Below are 10,870 nucleotides of genomic sequence, written 5' to 3' on the forward strand. Positions count from 1 at the left end.
TTATCAGCTCTGATTCGAATAATGCAGAAAACCTTCAAACACTGTATCATTAGCATCTTTTTTAGCATCTATACAACCACCACGGACACACACACACACACACACACACACACACACACACAATAATGGGAGTCCCAGCAGCNGCCTACATTCAAACTTTGGTATAGGTCCAGGAAATGACATGTGTGTACAGTTGACATTTGTTGTGTGAGAATAAGTTATTATTTTGTTCTTTATATTCTCACTTGTGGTGAGTGTGAGAGAGAGTGAGAGAGTGAGAGAGAGAGTGAGTGAGAGAGTGAGAGAGAGAGAGTGAGAGAATTAGAGAGAGAGAGAGAGAGAGAGAGAGAGAGAGAGAGAGAGAGAGAGAGAGAGAGAGAAATACATTTGCCTCCGAGTCCTGCATGGACTGTATTTTAACATTGGTCATATGGTGGTACTTGGAGATTCAACTATTTTCTCAGGTGGTACTTGGCGTAAAAAGGTTGAGAAACACTGCCTTAGAGTAAACTTTCCCGGGGAGGCTGAGTAGTGTGATGCCCCTGTAATTGGCACACACACTCTGATCCCCCTTTTTGAAAAGGGGAACCACCACCCCGGTCTGCCACTCCTTCGGTACTGTTTCCGACTTCCACGCAACGTTGATGAGACTTGTCAACCATGACAGTCCCTCAACACCCAGAGTCATGTTGTGTAAATATTGCACAAGTGCCTACTGTTGACATGGTATTGATGTTTGTCTTTACATGTCGATACAGTTCCTGCAAGGCTTGTAACATGAACTCAAAACTCTTTAAATCTTTTTGGTAAAAAGATTTCGCTGTAATGCTAGGCACACTTCCAGACAAAATGTCATTAAATGCTTTAATAATTAAAATAATTCCTTATAAACGCAATGCAATACAAATAAATAGGCTGATAAAATGCATAAATAAGAATAACTTTATGTATATATTAATTCAGTGGTATTAATGTATGTTTTAAAATATCTGTTTCCAAGGAACCCTGATGGAGATGATCAGCCCTGGTGCTTCATCAACAATAATGGCAAACTTAAATGGAGCGACTGTAATGTTAGGAAATGTTCTGGAGGTAAAACACACACACACACACACACACACACACACACACACACACACACACACACACACACACACACACACACACACACACACACACACACACACACACACACACACACACACACACCTCTTGCTGTGATGTACAAATTATGTGGAATATATATATGTCGTTGATAACTGTGCAATATATACCTGGTTGCTATCTCTTCAAAGCTGTTACAGGATGTGTATTTTGTAAATTGTGTAATTTTTTATCTTTAATATTTGTGTATGTATGCTTCGTAGTTAACATTAAGCTGTCTTTGGCTCTTTTCTGCTGTAACAAATGTAAGATCCCCCTTTTTTTCCACGAATAAAGGTTTTCTGATTCAGATTTTTAATACACAAAGCAAAGTTTTTGTGTTTTTCCTCGATGTTTATACTGTGTGAGAATGTACGTTTATTAGTCTTGACAAATAAGATGTGTTTAATTTTTTTGTTTTACATAAGTCTTTACCATAAATGGAGATGTTTCCATTGATATGAGGCTGAATATCTCCCACTGATTCCACCTTCTGGCTGAAGGTCCATCCTGTGGGCTTGAAGGCCACCAGCTGATCATATTTCCCAGAGAAGCGCGCCAGGTAGTCCTTCAGTTTCTGGAGATAAGATGTGGGTGAGAAGGAGGAATGGAAGTGAGCCTTTTCATATTCAAACAGAGCTGCACTGTACCTGCTAACACAGCTAACAACAAAGAGCAGCTGCTAAATAGAGTATATACATAAATCTGATCTAAAGTGATATCAGCTGTTGTGCTCCAATGCTAGGAAGCTTCATCATCCAACGAAAAAGTTATTCAATGTTCTTTTCATCCCCTGTTTGCAAAGAAAACTGCAAAGAGGTTATTCACAATGCAAACATTTTATAGATCAAATATCCATTTATTTCAAGGTGACTGTGCCAGAAGCACTTTTGATGATATTCTCTAACATTCCCTACTCAAAGGGCTCACTGCAGACCCAAACTGAATCTGTGTCCTCCCGACTCAGCCTTTCTGTGCCCAGTGATGCTTGAATTATACCGACTCTGGGACTTATCTGTGGTTCTGCAGATGGCAAATTCAAACGCGTTGGTCCTTTTAGAGAGAGATGATGTGCCTGGTCATCATAATAAGCATTCCCTAATTATTTCAACTGCTGTCCCGGATACTTTCTCATTATGAGTCGAGCATAAGCAGAATAAAAGACGTGTTAGCAGCACATCGAAATAAACTGTCCTTAACTAATAAGACACAGCCCTTCTTAAACAGAATCCTTTGTATACAATTTTCACACCATTTGAGAAATTGTGTATAATTATTTTAGTTAGTGCTATTGTCTGTCATCTCGCTAAGTAGTGCATTACATAATGAAATTGTCAAACTCATCCAAATAAATGACTAAATAAAAAAGGGACTGTCTGAGAAACAACAGTCAGATGTTTGTTTTCTTTACATGCCCCTAAAATAGGACATGCTTTTGACTCTCGATGGCCCAGAGTCAGGCTATAATAAGTCTTCTTATCAGATCAATCCAATCCAAATAGCACATGTTAAAAGCAGAGGGTTTACCAAAGTGCTTCACAGCAAACATAACATTATAATAAAATATAATATTAAAAGGCATACATAAGAATTGGAAAAAACGACTGCTGTACTTACTTTGAAGGAGAGGTGCATCATGGGTACCACATGGACCTGGGCGGCCTTCAGGTCGGTGGTTATCCGTTGTTTGATTTGCTCCGACTCCAGACAGCACATGATGTTGTATTTGTCTCTAGAGAGGCACACTTTAGAGCCCAGCACCTCGGCCAGCGCTACAAAGGAAGCAAAGTCTGTGTCAGAACTATGAAAGTGGAAAATGGAAATTCAGCCTTAAGTTGATATAGTGTTATAATATTTAAGAGCTCCTCAAACACCCACTGAGCAATTGTATATTTTATTTCAATATTAAGTTTCTTCCTCCAAAAGCGCTCCATCCCGTTCTAATGTCATGCAGAGCTGGTTGAAGCCAATGTGATTACGGACGGAATGCTTTCTGTGAGGACATCGTTGGTTTTCCGATTACCTCACGACATGACTGGAAGAGTTCATGCGTCACTTTAGGATACGGGAGTGGCTCTTTTCTCAAAACAGACTAATCCATAAATTCTCCACGGCGCTCTAAACACCTAATCTCACATGACCTTTCAGGGGGAGGAAAAAGGTCAGGTAGCAATATGAAGCTACAGACAAAAAAAAAAGCAATCTTCTTTTTGGGTTTCGGAAAACACATTTACTTTTTGAGTCCAGCAGTATGTGTTGGTGTTAACGTACATGAATATATGAATACACTCACCCAGGAAGACTTTCTCTTTCCCCACAGAGTAGGATCCGCACACCACCAGCGTACGAGGGTTGAGCGTCACCAGTTCGAAGGCGGTGTTGGCTGCGAAGTTGATGACCTCTTGCTGTCTGGGGAAGGTGTACTCAGGGCTGCAGTAGCTACGGGGATATATTATATTATATTTAAAAAAAATTCCTTTCCTTCTTCATCACCTTTACTGAGTGTCTTACATGAGCGAATGAGGACACTGCACACATTGCAGCCCATATTGATCCACATGAGAAGAGTTTAAAATACAGGGAACATCGCTAAAAGGTCACACGTATACCCACAGTCCGGTTTCGGCCATTCAGCACCACAACCGGTCAATTCATTGTATATAAAAGGAGACGGACTGGTACTAACGTGGTGTCCAGGTAGAGCGTCTGCACCCTGCAGCTGAGTAACTCGGGGTACGTCTCCATCGAGGGATCAGCCCTGAAGTCCCCGGTGTGGAGGACCGTCTGTCCATCAGGCAGGAGGAACAGCAACATGGCCGCTCCGGGACAACTGGAAGCACAGCCGCACACAGGAGGTTAAGCCGGATATAGATACAAACAAAAAATGCATACAGAGTTTCACGAAAGAACACCCTCTTAGTATTCCTCAGTGAACGCATTCAGGCAGTTTGCTTGAGTCTGTCTGACTTTGGAATCAGCGTCAGACCCTGGCCTGCTGGGTATTGACGTAATGTTGATGACTCACTGGTTGGCCTCCAGGAGGGTTACCGTGACTCCCTCCACGGTGACCGGGGTGTTCATGGGGAGGATGTGGACGTACTGCTCTGCTATCCTCAGTTTGCTCTTCACCAGGTTCCCTGTAATCTGAACAGGAGAGGCAGCTGTCAGTGTGGTTTACTTACAAACAGTGACTCAGCAGAAAAGCTAGTAAAACCAAGATTATTCTATAAAAAGTGAATAAAACATGGGTATTGTAATCACTTTTGCATTAACGTGACCACAAATGAGCGTGTCTTGTATTTTATTATAAGTGAATATGTAACACCGTCCACACTCAGCGATCAAACTTTTCTAGGCTGTGACCTACCTAGCGTCCGATTTGATTTTTTGTGACCTACCAAATAAACAAAACCACAGTGGAATACCAATGAGTCCTTGAAAGCCTGTTTTAGTTGTAATCCCAAAATAGCAGACACTGTAATAAATCATGACCCATTTATCCAGCGTCTTCCACCAATACATTTTATTCCAGATCTATTGGGATATTATAATTACTTTCAGAGGCAAGTTCTTCAATATCCAAGTAAGATAAATAAAAAGCCTCAGTTTCTTGCTCTAACCCAATTATATGTCTAATTTGAACCTGAAACAGTTCAGACTGAATTATTAACGTGTGCTTGTTTTTCTATAAACCTCGAATCAGTCAGTGTGTTGCCTCGTTCACACACACAGGGACAAAGCTTAATCTGATAAAGAAGGACTAAATGAGACCCAGACGTATTACATGAACAAAAGGTCTCGAAATTTTAATCGACTATAATATTGTCAGGGCCATTGGCACATTTGTATTCATCGCTGCCAACTGCAAGCTCCTTTTTCATTAGTGAATGCAGAGAGATAAGAAATGGGTCAGGCATTTACTCTGAGTTCTGTGGAAGAGAACAGTCAGAAAGCTTTTTAATGAGATACAAATAAAGAGGATATATTATTTTTTTTAAAAAGGTTTGTAGCAACTTCAAAGAATGCACAGTATTCAATGACTTAAAAAGCCCTTTGGAGGGGAGACCTGACGTTTTGGAAGCAATACAGACTACAGACATCTCTAAAGCTCTTTCTTTTCACTGTATGAATTATTCAAATGTTGAGTTTGTGTGGAATGAAGTTTCAGTGCTGAACTGAAATGAAATCTGGGGTGGGTAAAAACCACCATCCTTAAATGTTTAATATGAAAAATGTAAGCAAAAAAAGTCCCTCCAAAAGAAATGCTACGGTATAATCTAGTCATAAAATAAGGCTTAGAGTAAACCAGCTAATTTCAAAACACAGAGGTTAAGCTTAAGTGCTTAATTGTTGGACAATCTTACCAGTATACAAAAATATGAATCACTTCAATCAATTCAATATCCATGGAGGTCCCATTTTACAATACTCTAGACTTGACTCACTCTGTTACAGTAGATTGGCAATGTGGACTTCTGGGTCAAGCCTCCGTAGTGATCTGAGTGGAAATGTGTCAGGAAGTAGGCAGTGATGCCCTGGATCTCCCCATACTGAAATGCATCTATGGTAAAATGTGTGCCTATGTAAAATAAAGAAAAACTTACATTACAACACACAAATAATTAACGTATTTAAGCAGCAGTAAATGGTGCTTCCCTCACCTGGAATCTTTTTGTAGAAGGGGCAACGCGGCAACTCTACTTCTCCATCAGCGTTCCTCCTGGGCCACCTAATTCCTCCCCATCCTCTGGTCCTACCTTTACCTGGTTCAGCCTGAGCTTTACTAGTATCTACAGCCACTGAGCCAGTCTCTGCAGCTGTGGCAGCCTTACTTTTTCTTTGCCTGTCTCCCTTCTGTTGTCTCTGTCCTGAGTTTTCACCCAGCCTTGGAACAGAGGTGGCGTTGAGTTCATTTGGTCCACTTTCAGGCTCTTTCTCCTTTTTCTTGAGGGGTTTGAGACCAAAAAACACCCCAATATCTGTCTGCTTCATACCGGACGCCTGACCTGCCTTGATCTGGCCCTTCTGTGGCGCCATTTTTTGAGATCCTTGGACAGTGGAGGTTTGTGATGGAGGCACTTGAATACTGCGGTCAGTCAAGTTTTCCAAATGCACGCTCTGATCCGAGCTGAGAAGAGATTCTCTGAGGCGCTCTAAAACAATACTTTGAGGAGACTGAATGCTGCTTTGACATTGACTGACAGCACCTGTTGAATGAGCTCTGTTTGCAGCAGCTAGCTGATTAGTGGGCGGCGATGAGGTAACTGACTCCAGCTGGGTGTCAGAGGAAGAAGGCACATTATTATTGGTTTCTAAACTATATAAAAATTGAGTGAGAACTTCATCGTCACTTGAGAAACCGTCGTTAAACAGCACCTTTGAGTTTTCATCCTTATTCTCAAATGTATCCTTTTTAAAAAGAGCTTTCCGACATTCACTGCTTTTGACTTCCATCTCTGCAGGAAACTCGGAAAGAGGAGAGTAAGATATTTCATCATCGTTGTCAAGGGAACGTTCACTTTTTATTAAACCGTCACAAGTGTCTCTTCCACTCGCTGCCTTCACAGGAGGGGATGACAGCTCTGGTTTAATTTCCTGGGAAGCACTGATAGACTTTTTGGTTTTAGTAGAGGACGACCAGCCTTTCTTTTTCTTTAAATCCTCTGGGCCAGGTGAGCGCAGCAACATGAGTCCATTTGTACGTTTGGATGGAGGTGTTCCAGGGAGATTACAGTGAGTGGATAACACAGAAACACTGAGAGCACTATCCTGGGAAGTCTCTAAAGTAGAGCCATCCTCCTCATTGTGTATCAGCCCTGGGAGACAGCTGAGGCCCGTCCCCCTGCTGGTCCCTGCCTGTTGGGACAGACTGAGGAGGGCTGTGTCACCGTTTGCTCGACATTGGGCCAGGACGGTGTGGTTGCATTTCTTATAATGGTTAGGAATGGTGGAGCAGCACTGGAGGCCATCTGGACATTCTGTGTGAAAAACAGAAAACAATGTAGACAGACTTATCAACAGAGTACTAAATGGTCATTTAAAAGCAACAACACATGCAAATTCTGAAAAAACAGTTTGACGATACATATACTCAAAATACTGAAGTACCTATACATCAATTTACTCATCGCATCAATTCAGCTGTCTCAAGGGAGCTTTCTAACAAAAAAAAAACACTATTTATGTAGTCCAGGTTTTCTTAAATTGGGATTGAGACTTGACATTTTAATTGAGAATTGACTATTTTACAAACTTTGGGTTGACCAAAATATGGGCCTTAACCATGTTCTTAATATCGAAACTTTAATTATGACCAGTAAATAAAGAAGTGGCTGAAAGAGAAACAAACATAGGTACATCACATAAGCTAAAGTGTAAGCTCATTTGAATGGATATGGTGCAATATGTATTGTTAATGTACATCTAAACTCAATCAAACAATCTCCTGAGTCGTCACCAGCTTCTTTTGTCTCTACTCCTCAGCTGTACTTCATTCCTCAGACCCTTAATTGCCAATTTCTCACTCATCTGCCTTTCCTTTCCTGCCCTCCACCTCACCTGCATCACTGCTTTAAATCACCTCTTAATAGATCCTGCTGCCCTTATACCAGCCCATTTTCTTTTTTTCCATGCCAGTTTATCACGTGTTTATGTGGCTGTGACCTGCCTGCCAGACCTACTGCCATTGTAAGCGTTTCAAAATGAATCATGTAACTGCACCAGTCTGCCTGGTTTTCAGGTTTTTCCCTGCAATAGTTACATTTAAAAAAATGACACTGACAATTGACAACTGCATGTGTTCCCCTGAATGCAGGATGAAAGGTACAAGACACACATATGTAGTTATTATTGATGATGGGTCTCTGATGAAGATGATGCATGTGGTCATACGGTTTATTTTAATTTTTGTAATGAAGTATGGATATCTGTACCTTTGCATGTGTCTCTGGGGGTGTCAAGACATTCAGCAACATGCCATCTTTGAGTCTGTACCACCAAAATGGAAAAAGGCATCTGACACATGGGGCAAAAGTCTCCAGAGGATGGTCCCTCATCAGCAGCAGCATTGTCTGTCTGCACTCTGTCCCAAGCAGTGGATGACTTTGATGGAAGAACAAGGGCCTCTGAACTGCTGTCTCCATTAACAACAGACCCACAATCTCCATTTTCAGCTTTCTTGACTTTGCTATCAGCTGACTTGACAGAGAAAGAAGTGTCTCTCTTTGAGGTTTTTCTGACAGTACATCTTTTGGTCACAGTTACAGCCGGTGAATCGTTCTCCTTCTTTTTCTTCTCCAGAGGTTTATATTCCCAGATGTCATCTTCAGAGTCGTCCTTTTGTGACATTTGGAGAAAAATAAACCATTAGTTTGTCCAATGACTTCCTCCTCAAAACCCTCGTTATAATACAAGGATTGGATTCGATAACATCCCGCGGTTGACGAAAATAATAAACGTTATAGTACTTTATCGTTTATAGTAGATTCCTTTTAAAATGTTAAGGATAATTCCGAGTGCTGAACTACTTTATCATAATTAATATTTACGATATAGAACTTTCTTCTTCAGCTTCATACTAGGTTTCGACCTTCGACCATAGGTTTCGACATGTTAGCACTTACCGCCACAGCACAACACTGAATGAAGTAAAGACACATAGAGAAACAGAGCAGCACATTTAACACAATTCAGCACATTATTTTAATTATTTGAGCAAAGGTTACTTTTTTCAAAACTAAAAAGTATTTGACTGGTTTTTCACCTATTTAAATATAACCTACATTTCTGTGAAAAATAGCCTTCCAGTGATATTGTTTATTTTTTTTACAGTGTCGAAAGCAGCGGTCTGAATTGCAGTGGTGAATTTACCTAGCAGGCTAGCTGTTGACAGAAACATGGCGTCCCAGTCCAGCCTCTCTACTTTATTTCCTATCCAAAGTGAGCTGGATTCTGCCCTAGATGAAGCTACGACTCAACAAGAGAAAGAAGATATTGTCAACGAGTATTTAAAAAAACTAGACGAAAGAGATGATCTGAAGATACCGGATTTCCAGACAGGTTAGACCATGTTAAAGCGTTTAGCCCGATTACTGTCTCTCTCCATAGCATAATTGCTTTACTTTTAAAGTTTGCTTACATTCCAATACATGACTCGACATGTTCTCGAGAATAAAACTTAACAGCCATTGTTTCCTCACCCTTCCTATACATAAATATTCTTTTAACACAAGTGTTTGCTTACAAGCTTGCTAAAGTTAGCTTATCCACGCCCTAAACAGTCAGGGAAGTGAGGTTAAGATACATCTTCATTGATCTCAAGTGGGGAAATTCGGTTGTTGCAGCAGTAGTACAAGGACATACATAACAGAATAGGATGTACATTAATTTAATTGAGAATACTATAAAAAGTACAACGTTTTACAAGAGCATTTAGAGCGAAAACTACATAGCAAAGTGTCAGTGATGATAGTAGCAGTAAACAGGCCTTTGTAACAAGTGTGCAACAGGCTGATACATTTGATGATAAAGTAATGTTACTCCATGTGTATCTGTTTGAATTAAAGAGTAAATTAGAATAAAGCATAAGAATATAAGGTAGGCTACATTATGTTTCTGCATATGAGACGTAGCCATAGTTTCTGGTGTAATAGTATAGTAGCATATTAACCATAATTTCAACATTATGACAAAGTATATTGTATAGCTTGGTGTAAGAAGCAACAATGACTACTTTCAGACAAAATGGATAGCAGCTGCTTGGTGTAGGTTCACCTTTTGCAGTGCTTCCTGTGGTGTGTTTTATTGTAACAGTTTTTACGAGTTGTGCAATAAATAGTTAGTATCAGCATTTCCTTTAATAGCCCCATCATATAAAGGGTTTATTGGACAGACCACTGTTTCTTCAATTGTTCCTCACTCATTTTTTATTTTTTTGTTTTGTATGCAGCATGTTGGCAATATCCTAACGCACCAGTAGATGGAGATCTATAGTAGAACTTCAACAGTAGAATAACATTGCTGTTGGGGATATTAACTGGACCCTCAAACAAGCCCTCATGACTATATTACTGATAGTTTAAAATGTCTCTTTATATATACAGTGGGGCAAAAAAGTATTTAGTCAGCCACCAATTGTGCAAGTTCTCCCACTTCAAAGCATGAGAGAGGCCTGTAATTGTTATCCGAGGTATACCTCAACTATGAGAGACAAAATGAGAAAAAAAAAAAAATCCAGAAAATTACATTGCCTGATTTTTAAAGAATTTATTTTCAAATGATGGTGGAAAATAAGTATTTGGTCAATAACAAAAGTTCATCTCAATACTTTGTTATATACCCTTTGTTGGCAATGACAGAGGTCAAACGTTTTCTGTAAGTCTTCACAAGGTTTTCACACACTGTTGCTGGTATTTTGGCCCATTCCTCCATGCAGATCTCCTCTACAGCAGTGATGTTTTGGGGCTGTCGCTGGGCAACACAGACTTTCAACTCCCTCCAAAGATTTTCTATGAGGTTGAGATCTGGAGACTGGCTAGGCCACTCCAGGACCTTGAAATGCTTCTTACGAAGCCACTCCTTCGTTGCCCGGGCGGTGTGTTTGGGATCATTGTCATGCTGAAAGACCCAGCCACGTTTCATCTTCAATGCCCTTGCTGATGGAAGGAGGTTGTCACTCAAAATCTCACGATACATGGCCCCATTCATTCTTTCCTTTACACGGATCAGT

At 40.4% G+C, this 10,870-nt stretch overlaps 2 protein-coding genes across 2 annotated transcripts in view; one reads left to right on the forward strand and one right to left on the reverse strand.

The window, feature by feature from the left end:
• Nucleotides 1-1,477: 1,477 nt before the first annotated feature.
• dclre1a (DNA cross-link repair 1A (PSO2 homolog, S. cerevisiae)) lies at nt 1,478-8,757 on the reverse strand. Its single transcript, XM_010767340.1, has 8 exons — nt 8,076-8,757; nt 5,805-7,121; nt 5,589-5,722; nt 4,169-4,287; nt 3,830-3,973; nt 3,437-3,582; nt 2,761-2,915; nt 1,478-1,720 (listed from the first exon to the last, which is right to left on the reverse strand). Exons 1-8 carry the CDS (start codon nt 8,488-8,490, stop codon nt 1,499-1,501), a joined length of 2,652 nt encoding a protein of 883 aa, XP_010765642.1. The 5' UTR covers nt 8,491-8,757; the 3' UTR covers nt 1,478-1,498.
• A 273-nt stretch (nt 8,758-9,030) lies between these two features.
• Nucleotides 9,031-10,870, forward strand: part of LOC104942142 (NHL repeat-containing protein 2) — a 10,885-nt gene continuing 9,045 nt past the window's right edge. The window contains exon 1 of the mRNA XM_010767343.1: nt 9,031-9,201. Coding sequence (XP_010765645.1) covers nt 9,039-9,201 — 163 coding nt within the window. The 5' untranslated portion in view covers nt 9,031-9,038. The remainder of the gene's footprint in view (nt 9,202-10,870) is intronic.

Source organism: Notothenia coriiceps, unplaced genomic scaffold (genome assembly GCF_000735185.1).
Source record: "Notothenia coriiceps isolate Sejong01 unplaced genomic scaffold, NC01 NC01_scaffold00004177, whole genome shotgun sequence".
NCBI lineage: Eukaryota > Metazoa > Chordata > Actinopteri > Perciformes > Nototheniidae > Notothenia > Notothenia coriiceps.

Coding starts and splice junctions, on each gene's coding strand:
- dclre1a (XM_010767340.1), bottom strand. CDS start 8,490: ATGTCACAAAAGGACGACTCTGAAGATGACATCTGGGAATATAAACCT. Junction 5,723..5,804: donor CTTCTACAAAAAGATTCCAG/GTGAGGGAAGCA, acceptor TATTTTACATAG/GCACACATTTTACCATAGAT. Junction 3,583..3,829: donor ACGCTCTACCTGGACACCAC/GTTAGTACCAGT, acceptor ATATCCCCGTAG/CTACTGCAGCCCTGAGTACA.